The sequence below is a fragment of the Galeopterus variegatus genome, unplaced genomic scaffold (genome assembly GCF_000696425.1).
Source record: "Galeopterus variegatus unplaced genomic scaffold, G_variegatus-3.0.2 Scaffold1130, whole genome shotgun sequence".
Lineage (NCBI taxonomy): Eukaryota > Metazoa > Chordata > Mammalia > Dermoptera > Cynocephalidae > Galeopterus > Galeopterus variegatus.
Window position 1 is genome coordinate 145,417 of NW_007727241.1, and position 17,594 is coordinate 163,010.

The 17,594-nt window shown below is 52.8% G+C and overlaps 2 protein-coding genes across 3 annotated transcripts in view; both read left to right on the top strand.

The window, feature by feature from the left end:
• The window catches only part of SLC44A4 (solute carrier family 44, member 4), a 12,793-nt gene extending 448 nt beyond the window's left edge, over nucleotides 1-12,345 (top strand). The window contains exons 2-21 of the mRNA XM_008575089.1: nucleotides 1,674-1,722; nucleotides 2,310-2,383; nucleotides 2,512-2,590; nucleotides 3,791-3,890; nucleotides 3,973-4,098; nucleotides 4,307-4,367; nucleotides 6,001-6,085; nucleotides 6,168-6,251; nucleotides 6,516-6,751; nucleotides 6,857-6,956; nucleotides 7,720-7,812; nucleotides 8,234-8,336; nucleotides 9,836-10,089; nucleotides 10,177-10,271; nucleotides 10,377-10,480; nucleotides 10,577-10,650; nucleotides 11,050-11,120; nucleotides 11,224-11,318; nucleotides 11,397-11,481; nucleotides 12,080-12,345. Of these exons, the coding sequence (XP_008573311.1) occupies nucleotides 1,674-1,722; nucleotides 2,310-2,383; nucleotides 2,512-2,590; nucleotides 3,791-3,890; nucleotides 3,973-4,098; nucleotides 4,307-4,367; nucleotides 6,001-6,085; nucleotides 6,168-6,251; nucleotides 6,516-6,751; nucleotides 6,857-6,956; nucleotides 7,720-7,812; nucleotides 8,234-8,336; nucleotides 9,836-10,089; nucleotides 10,177-10,271; nucleotides 10,377-10,480; nucleotides 10,577-10,650; nucleotides 11,050-11,120; nucleotides 11,224-11,318; nucleotides 11,397-11,481; nucleotides 12,080-12,201 (2,090 nt within the window). The 3' untranslated portion in view covers nucleotides 12,202-12,345. The remainder of the gene's footprint in view (nucleotides 1-1,673; nucleotides 1,723-2,309; nucleotides 2,384-2,511; nucleotides 2,591-3,790; nucleotides 3,891-3,972; nucleotides 4,099-4,306; nucleotides 4,368-6,000; nucleotides 6,086-6,167; nucleotides 6,252-6,515; nucleotides 6,752-6,856; nucleotides 6,957-7,719; nucleotides 7,813-8,233; nucleotides 8,337-9,835; nucleotides 10,090-10,176; nucleotides 10,272-10,376; nucleotides 10,481-10,576; nucleotides 10,651-11,049; nucleotides 11,121-11,223; nucleotides 11,319-11,396; nucleotides 11,482-12,079) is intronic.
• Nucleotides 12,346-12,661: 316 nt separating this feature from the next.
• Nucleotides 12,662-16,714, top strand: NEU1 (sialidase 1 (lysosomal sialidase)). 2 transcript variants are annotated; one of them, XM_008575025.1, is made up of 7 exons: nucleotides 12,662-12,884; nucleotides 13,278-13,470; nucleotides 14,433-14,695; nucleotides 14,972-15,001; nucleotides 15,285-15,467; nucleotides 15,653-15,875; nucleotides 15,974-16,714. In XM_008575025.1, exons 1-7 carry the CDS (start codon nucleotides 12,732-12,734, stop codon nucleotides 16,198-16,200), a joined length of 1,272 nt encoding a protein of 423 aa, XP_008573247.1. In that variant the 5' UTR covers nucleotides 12,662-12,731; the 3' UTR covers nucleotides 16,201-16,714. The 2 variants fall into 2 exon arrangements, with proteins under 2 accessions (XP_008573247.1, XP_008573248.1); XM_008575026.1 differs by lacking the exon at nucleotides 14,972-15,001.
• Nucleotides 16,715-17,594: the final 880 nt, after the last annotated feature.

Below are 17,594 nucleotides of genomic sequence, written 5' to 3' on the forward strand. Positions count from 1 at the left end.
ATCTCTGGGGAGAGGAACTAAGGAGAGTCCTGGGTCCCTGCGGGCAGAACCCAGGAAACAGGAGCCAAAGCAAGGAGGCAGAGTCAGGGTCCCAGGAGTAGGATGGGGCTCAGGGGCTAGCAGCCCTTGCTGGGGAGGCTTTGGGGTAAAGGTGGGGTCTGGGAGTCTGTGAGGAATTGGGGCTGGGGCCCCCAGGAGGAGGTAGGAAGATCTCAGGCCTGGACTCTAGGTCCTGAGGGCAGGGTTGAGGTCCTGAGCAGGACAATGGGGCTCAGGGGTTGGGAGTGTCATGTGCTGCAGAACTTTGCAGGGGTGAGGCTGGGGTCCCAGTAAAGAGGAGGAGTTTCAGCCTGGATTCCAGGTTCCTGAGGGGGAAAGGCACTGAGGGTCTGCCTGCTGGGGTCTCTGTGGTAGGGGCAGGAGTGGGTTCTGCTGGGGATCCCTGTGAGGAGTCGGGGCTAAGGGTCTTTGTGAAGAGGGGGCTGGGGCTTGCTGCAGGGTCTCTTAGGAGTAAGGAGTAGGAGCCTGTCCTCAGGCACTGTGAGGATTAGGGGCAGGGCCTTTTGGGGTTCCTGTGAAGGATGAGGCCTGAGGGGAGAGGGGACTGGGAGCCTGTCCCAGAGGTCCTAAGGAATAGGGGGCCTGGGAGCCTGAGGTGGGAACTGGGGACCAGCCTCTGCGATCCCATGAGCAGTGAGGGCTGGGTACCAGCCTGCAGAGGTCCCTCAGGGTTTTGGGGTCTGAGCTCCTGGTCTGGAGGGGAAGGAACCTCCAGGAAGGGACATCCCCCAGGTGGGGCTTGTGTCCTGTAGGGAGATATGGGAAGGGGCAGTGAGGACTTCCCAGTAGATTTCCTGAAGCAGCTTTGGATCAATCATTGACTTTATGTCCGTGAGCCATGGAGGGACAGAGTCCGAGCCCAGAGCACCTGGGGAAAGTGGACCCCACCCTTTCCCAGACTCTTGCCAAGCCCTCTGTCCTCCCTCCCTGGTGCCCACAGAGGACCCTGGCTGCCTGGCCCCACCTCTTCCCTGTGTGTACTCAGGGAGGACCAGGAACCGGACACATCCACAATCTCAACAGCGGGCTCAGGTGTCACGCTGACTACCCGCCCAGAGCCTGGCAGTGGCTAGGGACTGAGACTCCTTCAGAGTGGGGGTCTACAGGGGTCCCCTTCCTACTACCCAGTTACTGCAGGGGCTGACACCTTTGGCTCCAGTTTCTTAACCCATGGCCTCGGGCCAGAGGGTGGAGGCAGGGCCTGCGCAGATACAGGGAGGAACTGTGACCTTGCTGAGGAGCTCGAGATCTGTGTGGGTTTTAGGCAGGGTATAGGGAGTGCAGAGGGATAAGGATGAGGGTTTGAGAGCCACTGAGACACAAAGTCCCACATCCCAGCTGGAAGGAGAAATGGGCCAGGGTGGGGGCAGGAATCAAGGTCATTTCCTAGGCCTCCTTCCCATCCCCCACAGCCACCCAGCGGAGTTCACAGTGAGCTGCTGACCAGGCCCCCTCCTGCTTTCCCTGCTCCCCAGTGTCCCCCTCCTGCCAGGCCTGCCCCTGACTATCTCCCCTCAAACACCTGAGGGTATGGGGTGATTCAGGAAGGGCAAGATATGGGGAGTGTGACTCCCCCATGCCTCATTCTCCACACTCCTCCCCATGCCCCTCAGGGAAACCAGCCAAATATGACCCCTCCTTTCGAGGCCCCATCAAGAACAGGTGAGTTCTGGGCACTGCCCTTGGCGGGGTGGAGTCTTGTTTTTGCTTCGTATTTGCTGAAATATTAGTAAGGAACTCATAAAAAAAAATACTGCCTGGGAGGGTGGTGCTCATGGGGCGTGTTGTATCTGGAGGGGCAGCAGAGGGCTTCCAGGTTTAGGAGAAGTTGTATTTCTTGACTTGGGTGCAGGCTACACCCAAGTCAAGAAGCATGTGCATTTTAGGAAAACTCACCCAACTGAGCACTTATGAGTTATAGGATTTTCTGCATTGTGCTTCAGAAGAAAGTTTACCCACCTAGAAAAAGATTTTCTTTAAGATAAATAAAACAGATTAAAAACCAAATAAATAAAATAGAAAGAGGCTGGCCGGTTAGCTCAGTTGGTTAGAGTGCAGTGCTGATAACACCGAGGTCCAGGGTTCCATCCCTGCACTGGTCAGCTGCCAATCAATCCAATAAAATAAAACCTACTGGTGCCCTACTCTCCAGCATCCCCTAACTCTCCAAACCATGACCCCTCCTGACCATGCCCCCTGCATCCTCTCCAAAAAGGCTCCCCCAGCTTGGACTCCCATTTCTTTTCCAGGAGCTGCACAGATGTCATCTGCTGCGTCCTCTTCCTGCTCTTCATTTTGGGTTACATCGTGGTAGGGATTGTGGGTGAGTTTCCAGCTGCCCAGAGCTGGGGCAATGGGTGAGGGCAGTAACCCAGGGAGGGACCACACCCACAGCTGCTCCCCTCTAAGTCTCTGCCCTCTGGTGATTCATCTGTTGGTCTCTGTCTCCAGCCTGGGTGTATGGAGACCCCCGGCAAGTCCTCTACCCCAGGAACTCTACCGGTGCCTACTGCGGGATAGGGGAGAATAAGTGAGTACAAAGGCAGAATGGGGGGCAGAAGGGAGGTGGGGGATGGCAGCCTCATGTTCTTCCACACCCTTTCCCTGTTGTTCTCAGCCCCTTGAATCCCACCACTCTAGGTCAAATTGAGAAGCCTCCCTCACTGGATAGCTAGCCTCTGAGTACCCCCAGAATTGGGAGGCAGTGTGGAGTCATGGGGGGGGTTGGCAGCTGGTGGGTATGAGGATCTGAACCCATGACCTTGGTGTTATAAGGCTGTGCCCTAACCAACTGAGCTAACCAGCCAGACCTTGGAGTCAAGGTTAAGTGTGTGGGTTTTAGAGTTCAGATATTGGTATTTGGATTCCCAACAGGGCTAAGTTTTGGTTGTAGGACCTTGGGCAAGATACTCAGCCTCTCCGAGCTTTGATTTCCTCATCTGAAACACAAGGATGATTCCAGAAGCAATGACATCAGTCCCCACATGCAGGAAATGTTCCATAAATAATAAAACCTCTAACATTTGTATCACATTTACCATGTTCTAGGCAGGCAGTATACTTTAACAAATAAACTTATTTAAACCACATGAAGTTTTGGGTCCCCATACTGGTTAGCCACCAAAACTAAATTAATTAATTAATTAATTAGTAAAAATAAACCCCATGAGGTAGGTACTATTATTTTTTTTTTTTTTATTTTTTTTAAAGATGACCGGTAAGGGGATCTTAACCCTTGATTTGGTGTTGATTAATTAGTAAAAATAAACCCCATGAGGTAGGTACTATTATTTTATTTTTTTTTTATTTTTTTTAAAGATGACCGGTAAGGGGATCTTAACCCTTGATTTGGTGTTGTCAGCACCACGCTCAGCCAGTGAGCGAACCGGCCATCCCTATATGGGATCCGAACCCGGGGCCTTGGTGTTATCAGCACCGCACTCTCCCAAGTGAGCCACAGGCCGGCCCAGGTACTATTATTTTAAACACGACGGAACTGGTAAGAGGTGATTTGGCTCCAAAGTTCATGGTCTTCACTATTGGTTAGCTGTTGCAATGCTGAATTACTCTGAGAAATCTTCCGGGTGTCTCGCTACCTCCCAGACTGAGCTGGATGTGACTCGTATGGGCTGTGCTGTGCCCACTGTACTCTTCAGGAGCAACCCTAGTGGTCTCTCCCCTTCCCTAGCCTGACCCAGCCCTGATGCACACACTTTCTCCCCTCCTGCAGAGACAAACCGTATCTCCTGTACTTCAACATCTTCAGCTGCATCCTGACCACCAACATCATCACGGCCATCCAGAACGGCCTACAGTGTCCCACACCCCAGGTCAGAGCCTGGGACCTGCCTCTGCCCCAGATCTGTCCCGGGGCTCTGGGTACCAGCCCCTGAATACACTGTCCGCCCCCAGGTGTGTGTATCCTCCTGCCCAGAGGCCGCATGGGCTGTGCAGAATGATCAGTACCTTCTGACAGTCGGGGAGGTCTTCTATACCCAGAACAGAAACTTTTGCCTGCCAGGGGTGCCCTGGGATATGGTGAGCACTGCCCCCAATGTCACCGCTGCTACCCACATGGGCAGAAGTGTGGGGGGAGTTGGATAGATGATCACCAGATTGGCTCTCCTGGGGACGGTGGGACAGGCTGAGCCCCATGGTGGTGGTAGTGGTAGTGGTGATGGTGAGGGAACCCATTTCTTCATCCTGTTCTGTGCCTGTCTGTCTGTCCTCCCCTGCCCACTGCCAGCAAGTGCTCGAAAGCCTGCAACAGGAACTCTGCCCCAGTTTCCTCCTTCCCTCCACTCCAGGTGAGAATCACACATTCCTTCCTCAAACATCATCTAGTCCAATATTTTTATTGCTCAAATGAGGAAACCAGGTGCAGAGAGAGTAAAGTCACACAGCTTCTTGGTGGCAAAATTAAAATTAGCACCACGTCTTCGTTTCTCTCTTTGCTGTATGACTCAGAAGTCAGACCATCAGTGCTTATTGGGCACCTACTGTGTGCCAGGCACTGGGGATAGACACGGGGGTGATGAAAACTGCTTTCTGCTTGAGCTACATTCCAGATGGAGAGATCAGAGGTGTTCATGAAGAGACTGTATGAGAATCCCATGAAAGCATACAGGAGTGGATCGACACACACACATTTATACACATGCATAGGAAAAAAAGACTAGGAGTATATTCATCCAAATGTTACAAGTGATGTGGCTGGGTGTAGAAATCACAGTTGACCTTTATTGTTTTTTCTGTATGTTCTCCTTTCCAACAGGAATTTTTTTTTTTTTTTTTTTTTTTTTTTTGATCTGGCTGATAACAGGGATCAAGCCCTGGACCTTGGTGTTATCAGCACCATATTCTTTTTTTTTTTTTTTTTTAAAGATGACCGGTAAGGGGATCTTAACCCTTGACTTGGTGTTGTCAGCACCACGCTTACCCAGTGAGCAAACCGGCCATCCCTATATGGGATCCGAACCCATGGCCCTGGTGCTATCAGCACCGCACTCTCCCGAGTGAGCCACGGGCCGGCCCGAGCACCATATTCTAACCAACTGAGCTAACTGGCTAGCCCCACAAATTTTTTTTAATCGAAAACATTTTTCAGAAAATTATAGCATAACATATCCAGTTCTCAGTTTAAGTAGAATAGGAAGTATCTCAAATGAATGCTCCAAAGTCAGATAGATTTGAACTTAAATTCTAGCACTTTCCAGCTGTGTGGTTTTGGGCCAATTACTCAACCTCTCTGAACCTTGTTTCCTCATCTTTAGAATGTAAATGATAAAGCAAGCCTGCCTGGCAAAGTCGTTTTGAGGGTGGCAATAAATGGCTCTGTAGGCACATAACAGATGCCTCCGGAAATAGGGATGAGGTGAGAAGGCTTCCTGGAGAAGGTGATATGGAGCTAGAGCTAAACAGGGAGTAATAGATGGGATTGGTGGAGGAGGGAGGGCACTGTGAGAGAGGCACAGCAAAAGCAAAGGTACAGAGGTGACAGGAAAGTGGGCTAGACTCAGACAGCAGGGCCAAAGCCTGGCCTGAGCAGCAGAGGGACCCAGAGCCCTAGAATGATGAGGTCCGGGGCTGGCCTGTGGCTCACTCAGGAGAGGGCAGCGCTGATAACACCAAGGCCACGGGTTCGGATCCCATATAGGGATGGCCTGTTCGCTCACTGGCTGAGCATGGTGCTGACAACACCAAGCCAAGGGTTGAGATCCCCTTACCAGTCATCTTTAAAAAAAAAAAAATAGAATGATGAGGTCCATGCTGTATCATGGTCCCTATGGAAGGGCAGGAGCTCCAGTTTGGCTCTGGAATCAAGAGCAGCCAAAGCCCATCACTCCTCCCGCCCCTGAGGGTGCTATGGGCTGGCAGGGCCAGAGACTCTCAAGACAAAGCCCTGGCCCTCCCACTCAGCATCCCTGTTCTCTCTTCCAGCTCTGGGGCGCTGCATCCCTTGGACCAACTTAACTTCATCCGATCTCCCAGGGATTGACAACACCTCCATCTCCCAGGCAATCAAGTGGGCATCCCTCTCCCCCTACATCTCTGTCCCATACCCCTTCCTACCCACAGCCCCGTCTGACTCTTTCTCTCCCCAACAGTGGTCTTCTTGACAGCCTCAATGCTCGCGACATCAGTGTTAAGATCTTTGAAGATTTTGCCCAGTCCTGGTATTGGATTCTTATGTGAGTCCCCTGATTCCCCTCCTCGCTCATCCTTCTCTTTTTCCCTCCGTGATCCTCTATCTAGCTCCATGTCTGAAACAGAGGCTTTGGATGCAGGAGGGGGAGCTGGAGATCAGAATGGACCCTAAGCCCAACAGGATTTATAAAGGAAAGGGGGTCTAATTTGGGGACATTGGGGGCATGAGGAAGGGCATTTAGGGGCCTCTGAAAGGGAGAGATTTGGGAGGCCAGGGGTGACTTTCACCTACTTCACCCTGCCTACAGTGCCCTAGGCATAGCTCTGGTCCTGAGCCTGCTGTTTATCCTGCTTCTGCGCTTGGTGGCCGGGCCCCTGGTGCTGGTGCTGATCCTAGGGGTGCTGGGCGTGTTGGCATACGGCATCTACCACTGCTGGGAGGAGTACAGATTGCTGCGGGACAAGGGTGCCTCCATCTCCCAGCTGGGCTTCACCACCAACCTCAGTGCCTACAAGAGCGTGCAGGAGACCTGGCTGGCTGCCTGTGAGTGCCCTGCCCAACTCCAAGCCACCAGCCACCCATGGACTGCCCTGGGCCATGCCCAGTCCTGTCCCTGACCCAGGCCCCTCTACACTCTGTCCTCCACAGTGATCGTGCTGGCCGTGCTTGAAGGTATCCTGCTGCTGATGCTCATCTTCCTGCGGCAACGGATTCGCATCGCCATTGCCCTCCTGGAGGAGGCCAGCAAGTCAGGGCCTGTCTGGGAGGGAGATGGGGTTGCGGGCCGGGGTGCAGGCCCAGGAGGGAGTGCTAGGGAGGAGGCAAGGAAGCCCAGAGGAGAAGGGCAGAGTAGCACAGTGGTTAACACTGCTGCATGACTTGGCCTCTCTGAGCCTGAGTTTCCCCAACTGTAAAATGGGGGCAATAATAGTTCCTACCTTATAGAGTTGTCCTGAGGACTAAATGAATTATTGTCCGTCAAGTGCCTGGGACATGGAGTTGGCCCTAAAGGTAGTTGTTGGGTGGCATGGCAGGAATCCAGGCAGGAAAGAGAAGCTGTAGCTTCCTCCCAACCAGGAACTGCCAAATCTTTCTTTTGGGGGCGAGGGTGGCTGGCTGGTACGGGGACCCAAACCTCTGACCTTGGTGTTACAAGGCTACACTCTAACCAACTGAACTAACCAGCCAGCCTTAGGAACTGCCAAATCTGTCAAGAAACCACACTTTGGGGGATTCTCTTCTCTTACTTTCCCAGAAGCTGCCTCAGGTGGCTTCTCTGTGACTCTAGTTTCCTCTAAGGGTCGCTTGTGCCTGGTCTATTCAGTTCAGGGCATTCGGTGAGCCCCTACAGTGTGCCCAGCCCTGCACCAGGCCCTGAGGATACAGATATGAAAGACAAAATCACTGCAGGCTGCTCCCAGCCTGGCAGAATGGGGCAGGCCTGGAGGGAGGGCAGAGGTGGGAGCCGGAGGCCAGGGCCATGCTGGTGGACAGCTTTTGTCTCCCTGCAGGGCTGTGGGACAGATGATGTCCACCATGTTCTACCCGCTGGTCACCTTTGTCCTCCTGCTCATCTGCATTGCCTACTGGGCCATGACTGCTCTGTATCCTTTGCCCACACAGCCGGTCTCTCTCTAGCTCCTCCCGGAGTCCGTGGTGGTGAAGGGGTGGGTGCAGGAGAGGGCAACACTTGCCCATACAGTGCCTGAGTGCAACTGGAAGAGGGTGATGCTTTCTATGGACAGACCTAGCCCTGTGTCTGGACAGAGTTGAAAGGGTGTACGCAGGCTGAATTCCACCCCCCTCATGCAGTGCACAACCTGCATAGGCACTCAGTAATGAGTCCCTGAGGAGGGGCCTGTGGTAGACCTAGCCCTGTGTCTGGACAGAGTTGAAAGGGTGTACGCAGGCTGAATTCCACCCGCCTCATGCAGTGCACAACCTGCATAGGCACTCAGTAATGAGTCCCTGAGGAGGGGCCTGTGGAGACCCCACGTGACCAAGCTTTCCTTGACTCCCCTATGGGTACCTGGCCACATCAGGGCAACCGCAGTACATCTTCTGGGCGTCTAACACCAGCTGGCCCGGCTGTGAGGATGTGTCAGTGAACACATCATGCGACCCCATGGTAAGGGGAGATGGGGTGGACATGGAGGGGTCACCATTAAGGCTGAAGGGACTTTAGCGGCCACTGGTCCAAGCCCTCATTGCACAGAGGAGACTGAAGCCTGGCGAGGGCATGGAGCTCACTCAAGGTCACACAACCAGCCCCCAGCAGAACTGGAAGGAGACAGTAAAATGGATATGATCAGAACATCTGTCTCTCTGGGTAGCTGATATTAAGTTTGTAAAGTGCTTAGTACAATGCCTGGCACCTGATAAGAGCTCCATGGCTGGTTGGGTCGTTTTGTTTTTTTATATCTTCTTCCCTTGGTATACAGTGTTCTAGGCAGTAGGCAGGTGGGACTCCCTGGGGGCGCTGGGAGAGAAGCTGTCCCAGAACTCCCCTGGGAGGTTCCCAGGGAGTGGCACTGCACTGCTGGGAATTTACTGTCCTTAAAGCTTTCATGCCACCTCATCTGAGCTGGGACCATGGGCTGTGACTGCAGGCTTTTATAGTTCCACCCTATTTTTTAAAAAGGGTGCTCATTCATTTACATTTACAGAGGACCCACTACATGCCAGGCACTGGGTATGCAAAGCCCCAAATAACCTGGTTCTTGTTTTCAACCTTCTCATGATCTAGCAGTGAAGACAGACACAAACCGACAATTATATACAAAGTGGAAAGTGGTTTATTTATCTTATTATAAAATTTCATAACACCATGCTTTAACTAACTGCTCTGTTCAACTTTCTGCTATTCATATTTCATCTATCTCCCAACCCCCACCAGTAATTTTTTTTTCTGGATTTTTTAAAGGCAAATTATGGACATGCCATTTACTTGTAAATATGTCGGGATGGATCTCAACAGATAAGGACTTTTTTTTTTTTTTTTTTTTTAAAGATGACCGGTAAGGGGATCTCAACCCTTGGCTTGGTGTTGTCAGCACCACGCTCAGCCAGTGAACTAACCGGCCATCCCTATATAGGATCCAAACCCATGGCCTTGGTGTTATCAGCACCGCACTCTCCCAAGTGAGCCACGGGCCGGCCCAATAAGGACTTTTAGAAAGCATAATCACTCTACCATTACCACAACCAACAAAATTAACAATAATTCCTTAATATTGTCAGACACTCAAATCTGTTCAACTTGCTGGAAAGTGTTTTGGCTGAAGTCACAGAGGCTTCTTTGGGAGGGATTGCTGAGTGTGGGGGAGGGTCACCCCACCTTCATACACACCATTAAGGCATGGCCGGGCAGCCTGGGGGAGGCCTTGTGCCAGTCAGAAGACTGAAGGAAGCTAATTATGTTCACACAATACGCAAACTGAATCCACTTTGAGTCTGCAGATGGAACTTCTGGAAGGAACTGGCTCCCCCCAGCTCTTGGAGGGTGCTACTTCCCTTCCTCTGCTCTGGGAGGGGCAGGAGTCAGCTGAGAACAGCTGGAAGCCAGGGCTCTACGTGGAGGTCTGTGAAAGCTGACCCTGAGCCCACTCTGTCCCCTCCCACCCCCAGGCCCAGCCCCTGAACTCCTCATGCCCAGGACTGATGTGCGTCTTCCAGGGCTACTCGTCCACAGGCCTAGCACAACGTTCTCTCTTCAACCTGCAAATCTATGGAGTTCTGGGGCTCTTTTGGACCCTTAACTGGGTACTGGCCCTGGGCCAGTGCGTCCTGGCTGGGGCCTTTGCCTCCTTCTACTGGGCCTTCCATAAGCCCCGGGACATCCCCACCTTCCCCTTGAGCTCTGCCTTCATCCGCACACTCCGGTGAGCCCAGGGCAGGGGCCTGGGAATTATAAGCATGGGGGTCCCAGGCTTCTGGGGCCGCCTCTGACTACTTAACTCTGTTTGCAGTTACCACACCGGGTCACTGGCATTTGGATCCCTCATCCTGACCCTGGTGCAGATAGCCCGGATCATCTTAGAGTATATTGACCACAAGTTGAGAGGTGAGCCTGTTGTTAACAGCTGGGGAAGGCCAGGCTGAGCAGCTGGATCCTTGGGGAGGGGCTGTCAGAGGCGGGTGACCAAGTATGAGCTTCCCTTGCTCCCAGGAGCCCAGAATCCTATCATCCGCTGCATCATGTGCTGCTTCAAGTGCTGCCTCTGGTGTCTGGAAAAGTTTATCAAGTTCCTGAACCGCAACGCATACATCATGGTGAGCCACACTGTGCAAGCAGCCCTTCGGCCCAGGCACCCACCCTGGTCCCAGCAAGCTCACCACAGCTAACCCTGACCTTTCCACCATCCTCAGATTGCCATCTATGGGAAAAATTTCTGTGTCTCAGCCAAAAACGCCTTCATGTTGCTCATGCGGAACATTGTCAGGTCAGGCTGTCCCCCAACCCCATGTGATCCCCTCCTCAGATCTCCCACCCAAGGTTGGCTTCATAGGCATGCTGTGTACAGAAGGGCCCCACACTTGGTTTAATGCTTTGCTACCACCACTTTGAAATGTGAACTTTCATTTTTCTTTTTAAAAGATGACTGACCGGTAAGGGGATCTTAACCCTTTACTTGGTGTTGTCAGCACCACGCTCTCCCAAGTGAGCTAACTGGCCATCCGGATCCAAACCCATGGCCTTGGTGTTATCAGCACCACACTCTTCCAAGTGAGCCATGGGCTGACCCAACAACTTTCATTTTTCAATTTTCAATTGTCAGTCCCTGAAAATTCCCAGCCTTGCCAGGCCTCTCACCCCCAACCTACTCTAATTTCCGGTACAGGGTGGTTGTCCTGGATAAAGTCACAGACCTGCTGCTGTTCTTCGGGAAGCTGCTGGTGGTTGGAGGTGTTGGTAAGAGCCAGGGCCAGGGTCACGAGGTCTGAGAGTAGGGGTGCTGGGCAGCTGGAGAAGTGACCTCAGAGGAGCGGCACTGACCTCCAGAACTCTCCCATAGGGGTCCTGTCCTTCTTTTTTTTCTCTGGTCGCATCAAGGGGCTGGGTAAAGACTTTGAGAGCCCCCACCTCAACTATTACTGGCTGCCCATCATGGTGAGTGACTCCCCTCCCTGCCTCACCCCCCAACTCCCCAAAGGAACCCAGCAGCCCAATGGGCCTTGTGTCTTCCAGACCACCATCCTGGGGGCCTATGTCATTGCCAGCGGCTTCTTCAGTGTTTTCGGCATGTGTGTGGACACACTCTTCCTCTGTTTCTGTGAGTGACAACCCAGCTACCTCCCCCCAACCTCAAGCATCAGACTGTTGAGGCTTTTTTGGAGACTTGGTGCTTCTAGAAGCAGCGACTTTGTATGCTAAAGGACACAGAGGGAGCCTCTTTTGACATCCTACGGCATGGAATTTAAGAACAGAGAGTGAACTCCTAGGCTGGTGGGCTCTCCCAAGAAGCATTCCAGGGAAGAGGCCTCTGCTATCTCCCCCTAGGCAATCCAGGGTAGAAGTTAGCCATAAGAGAGACTTCCCAGCAGGTGGCTGTAGTGAGAGGGGATTTTCTTACTCTACTGCCTACATTCATTCAGGGCTTGGTATGTGCCAGGCTCTACGCTAAGTGATTGACATGCATTGTTCCCGTTAGTTCTTATCACTCTATGAAATATAATATTATCAGCCCCTCTTTACACGGAAAACCGAGATTACATAACCTGCCCAGTAGGTCACAAAATCTGCCCGAAAAAATAGCCGGTGGTGGAACAGACAGTCTTTGTTCCAAACTTAGGCAGCTGGTCTCCCAGTCCCTGGTTTCCCCGGGAGTGGGGGTGGCCCCGAGGCTCTAACCGGTCTATGTTGCGGCTCAGTGGAAGACCTGGAGCGGAACGACGGCTCTCTGGACAGGCCCTACTACATGTCCAAGGCCCTTCTGAAGATTCTGGGCAAGAAGAACGAGGCACCCCCGGCGGGCAAGAAGAGGAAGAAGTGAGAGAGCCGGCCCTGACCCAGGACTGCACCCCGCCTCTACAGCCGCCCGGCCTCACTTAGCCTTACGGTTCTAGATTTTGTAATTAAAAGATTTTATTAAAGATTGATATTTTGTTTTCTCAGTAAACTTGTGACTTTTATCCCCTCTACGACTACACGCTGCCTTTTTTCCCCGCCGGGCTCTTTAAAAGCGGCCCCGGCCCTGTGACGCGTCCCTGGCTGCGGCCAATCAAATGGGTCATACCGAGTGAGGCCGGCCCCCTTCGCCGCAGGCAATACGCTGCCCGGCCGGGTCAGGCGCTCCGGGGCTTCAAAGAGGGCCAATCGGAAGGGCAGCTCCTGGGTGCCGCACGGTCACGTAGGGGAGGTCGGATGCTTGAGGGCCAATTAGAGTCGCGGAAACGCGGCAGGGCGGCCGTTCGTGGGGCTAGTTTGGGTGCGACATCTGGGCGTTTAAAGAGCCCGTGTCAGCTGACCGGCTTCAGCCTCTGTCTAGTCTCCGGGCCAGGGTCGCAGCCGTTGCGGAAAGAGATGACGGGGGAGCGATCGGGCACAGCGCTTCTGGACAGACTCTGGGGACTGCGGATGCTGTCCTGGGGAGGTTGTAGGGTGTTTGCCGCGATCTTCCCGCTGCTGCTGTCTCTGGCAGGATTCGGGGCTGGGGCTGAGAATGACTTCGATCTGGTGAGCCACCCCTCGCATAGCCCCGTCCCGGACGGGTGGTCGATGTCCAGTGTCCCCCAGGACGCCGTCGGCTGAGCCTCCGCAGTGGGGCTCTCTCGCCGCTCCCAGACCCCGTTCCCTCCATCTGCCCCCAGCCCTTCTCCCTCTCCGGGCCCCCATCCTCCTCATTCGAGCCCCTTCCCTCCCTGAGAGGTCCTTCTCCCCTCGTAATCCCTCCCCCGCTCCGAGCCGCCAGCTTTGTTCCAAATTCTCCTTTGGGGTCCCCTTTCTTGTTCTGGGACCCCCGCCCCTGCTCTGGATCCCCGTTTTACCCTGCCTCTCGCATTGGAACCTGAGTTCGATCCCCTATCATCCGTCCTAACACTCCAAGTCAAGTTTATCCTCCCGTGGCAGGTGCAGCCGCTGGTGACCATGGAGCAACTGCTGTGGGTGAGCGGGAAACAGATCAGCTCAGTGGACACATTCCGCATCCCGCTCATCACAGCCACTTCCCGGGGCACTCTCCTTGCCTTTGCTGAGGCCAGAAAAAAGTCCTCATCCGACGAAGGGGCCAAATTCATTGCTCTGCGGAGGTCCATGGACCAGGGTATAAAGATGCTTGAGTCGAAAGAGCAGGTGCTAGGTTAGATGACTGGGGAGTCCGAAGGGCCCAAGTGCCCTGAGGATAGGGGAACTTGTAGGGCTGGAGGCCTGGGTCCCTGGAGCATAGGGGAACCTAAGGACGGAGAGTGTCCAGGGCAGTGATCTGGAAATTGGGATTACCAAGGAGTTGAACTTGCATTGAAATACTGTATCCCAGGCAGTCTTCTAGGTTCTGTGAATATAGCCATGAACAAAACAGACCACAGATCTCTGCCCTCATGGGACTTATATTCTATTGGGAGGAGACAGACAATAAGCATAATAAATAAATAAGGTTTTGTGTGTGTGTGTGTGTGTGTGTGTGTGTGTGTGTGTGTGTGTGTGGAAGGTGATAAATGCAATAGGGAAAAATAAAACAGGGCAAGTGGTATGGGGAGTGCCAGCATTTGATTGCAATTTTATTTACTTTTTTTTTTTTTTTTGGCAGCTGGCCAGAATGGAGATCCGAACCCTTGACCTTGGTGTTACAAGACAGGGCTCTAAAGACTGGAAGGAGGTGAAAGAGTGAATCATGGGGGGCTGGCCAGTTAGCTCACTTAGTTAGAGCCTGGTGCTGATAACACCAAGGTCAAGGGTTTGGATCCCCTTACTGGCCAGCCGCCAAATTTTAAGAAAAGAAAGAAGAGTGAGCCATGGAGGAAGAGTGTACCAGATAGTGGTAACAAGCTGTGAAAAGGCCTAGAAGAAGAGTGGAAGTGTTTGAGAAATGGAGGGAGCTTGAGTGGCTGGATGGAGTAAGCAAGGAAGAAAGATAAGATCAGACAGGTGACAAGAGGAAGGTCTTGTAAAGCCCTGGAGCCATTGTGAGGCCTTGCATACCTAGCAGGAGGAGAAATTAAACAGGAAGTGGTAGAATGGGTGCCTCTAGAGTGCTCACTCTGGGTTTCTTCTCCCTTTTGTTTTCAGGCTGCACATGGTCCCCTACAGCATTCATTGTAGATGACGGGGAATCCAGCGATGGGCTGAACCTTGGGGCAGTGGTGAACGATGTTGAGACAGGAGTGGTATTTCTTTTCTACTCCCTCTGTGCTCACAAGGTCAGCTGCCAGGTGACCTCCACCATGTTGATATGGAGTAAGGATGATGGTGTTTCCTGGAGTCCACCCCGGAATCTCTCCCTGGATATCGGCACTGAGATGTTTGCCCCTGGACCTGGCTCTGGCATTCAGGTCTCTCTCCTGGGAGATGGGTGGAGGGGGCTGCCTTGCGGAGAGTCTGAGGGATGCCCCAAAATGGACTCCTTCCCAAGGGGAAGATCCTGTGAAGTCAGATTTTCTGTCTCAGGTAGGATTCCTTGAAAGAAAGAGACATCCCAGTAGGAACACCCTACCAGGGGAACATGGAACTTTGCCATTGGCTTTTCATTTGAGGGTTGTCAGCAGGACTGCAATAGTCCGTGAGGTGCCTTTATGCAAAGCAGAAAAAACACTCCTTCCTTTGGGCAGGCAAAAACCTGTGCCAGGGTGCGCAGCTTGGTGAGTGAGCACAGGGTGGGTTTAAGCTCCCATGCACCCCTCTGACTAGGCCCCCTTGTACACATAGCCAGCTGCACTCCCTGGATGTCCTGAGCAACTTTTTCTTAAAAAGACCTTCTTAATTCAGGCAGTGCATGTTTGTGAGATCCTTCTGGGATCCTCAGTGAGGAAGGGCAGAACTGAAGGAGACCAGATGTGTCCTCACACTTGGGAGGTGGTGGGTTCCCCATCCCTGCCTCTGAGCCCCGACAGTGTCTGTGACACCCAGCTCCCTTTCCCACAGAAACAGTGGGAGCCACGGAAAGGCCGACTCATCGTGTGTGGTCATGGGACACTGGAGAAGGATGGTGTCTACTGTCTCCTCAGTGATGACCATGGCGCCTCCTGGCGCTATGGAAGTGGGGTCAGTGGCATCCCCTATGGCCAGCCCAAGCAGGAGAAAGACTTCAACCCTGATGAATGCCAGGTCAGGAGTCCGCAAGATGTTCCCCACCCACTTGACCTGCCCTGTCCCCCAGAGCACCATTTCACTTGCAGACCCAGGGTCTGAAAGCCCAGCTCTATGCTACCCAGCCTTCCTCCCACTGGGGATTGGGGCATTTGCTCTTCCCCCTCCCTGAGTCCTCCTGAGGCCCTGTTCTTTCCCCTCAGCCTTATGAGCTCCCAGATGGCTCAGTTGTCATCAATGCCCGGAACCAGAACAACTACCACTGCCACTGCCGGATCATCCTCCGCAGCTATGACGCCTGTGATACACTGAGGCCCCGGGATGTGACCTTTGATCCTGAGCTTGTGGACCCTGTGGTAGCTGCAGGAGCTGTAACCACCAGCTCCGGCATTGTCTTCTTCTCCAACCCGGCTCATCCAGAATTCCGTGAGTGCCTGGCAAGTGGGGTCTGCAGGGGGAGCCCCTGTGTCTAGACAAGGCCTGAACAGAGACCTTCCCTTCCCTGACTGTACTGCTCTCCCCAGGAGTGAACCTGACTCTGCGATGGAGCTTCAGCAATGGTACCTCATGGCAGAAAGAGAAGGTCCAGCTATGGCCAGGGCCCAGTGGCTACTCATCCCTGGCAGCCTTGGAGGGCAATGTGGATGGAAAGAAGCAGGCCCCTCAGCTCTACATCCTGTATGAGAAAGGCCGGAACCACTATACAGAGAGCATCTGCCTGGCCAAAGTCAGCATCTATGGGACTCTCTGAGCTGTACCCCTGCTTCAGGGGTAAAGGCCTGAACCTCCTACACAAGTCTGTATAGGATCTGCTGGAGACGCCTAAAAGACAGTTCCACCTTCCTTTGGACTCTAGCCTTTTGCAAAATGGACTTCTCTTTGACAGGGAAATTACTCAGGACTAAAAGCCTGGCTTCATCTCCCACACAGGAAGTCCTGCACCCAACTGGTAGCAGTTCCTTTCAACATCGTCGGGCATGGGCCCTATCCTTTGTGCCCTCCCAGGACAGTGATTCATCCTTTTTTGGGCAGGGCGAGGTGGGCCTGTAGAATTGAATAAATATGAACTCAGGGAAGTGGGGAACGCTGAGCTTTCTCTTTGGGTTGGGGGAAGGTACTGGCTTTGAAGAGCATTAGTGAAAGTCCCAGGAGGGCAGGATATTTGGTTTCAGGGTAAGGAACTAGGTGTACCACTCCCCTTGGCTATTTATGAATCAAAATGTTTGTAACTTAAAGTTTTTAATGAAGGAGAATGCACATTTGAAGAGTCTCTGTGGTTCCGTCAATGCGCATCATCATGTCTGTTTTCCTCAAGTATACTTTTGAGACTGGGGGTGAGTTTTGGTGATGGAGCTGGTGTGATTATTGCCTGTGAAAATCTGACTTTGGTGAATCACATTCTCCTTTCCCTTTGACGTGCCTTCTTATCACAGGAAAACAGGTTGATCTTTTTAGGTGTAACAAGGGGTAGGAGGGGGAGCTCCATAAGATATTTTAAAACCTGCTTTGTTTCTTATTTCTAATTTTTTTTTTTTTTTTTTTTTTTTTTTTTTTAAAGATGACCGGTAAGGGGATCTCAACCCTTGGCTTGGTGTTGTCAGCACCACGCTCAGCCAGTGAGCCAACCGGCCATCCCTATATGGGATCCGAACCTGTGGCCTTGGTGTTATCAGCACCGCCCTCTACAGAGTGAGCCACGGGCCAGCCCTGGGGATTCAAACCCTTTTTTTTTTTTTTTTAAAGATGACCGGTAAGGGGATCTCAACCCTTGGCTTGGTGTTGTCAGCACCACGCTCAGCCAGTGAGCCAACCGGCCATCCCTATATGGGATCCGAACCTGTGGCCTTGGTGTTATCAGCACCGCCCTCTACAGAGTGAGCCACGGGCCAGCCCTGGGGATTCAAACCCTTTTTTTTTTTTTTTTAAAGATGACCGGTAAGGGGATCTCAACCCTTGGCTTGGTGTTGTCAGCACCACGCTCAGCCAGTGAGCCAACCGGCCATCCCTATATGGGATCCGAACCTGTGGCCTTGGTGTTATCAGCACCGCCCTCTACAGAGTGAGCCACGGGCCAGCCCTGGGGATTCAAACCCTTTTTTTTTTTTTTTTAAAGATGACCGGTAAGGGGATCTCAACCCTTGGCTT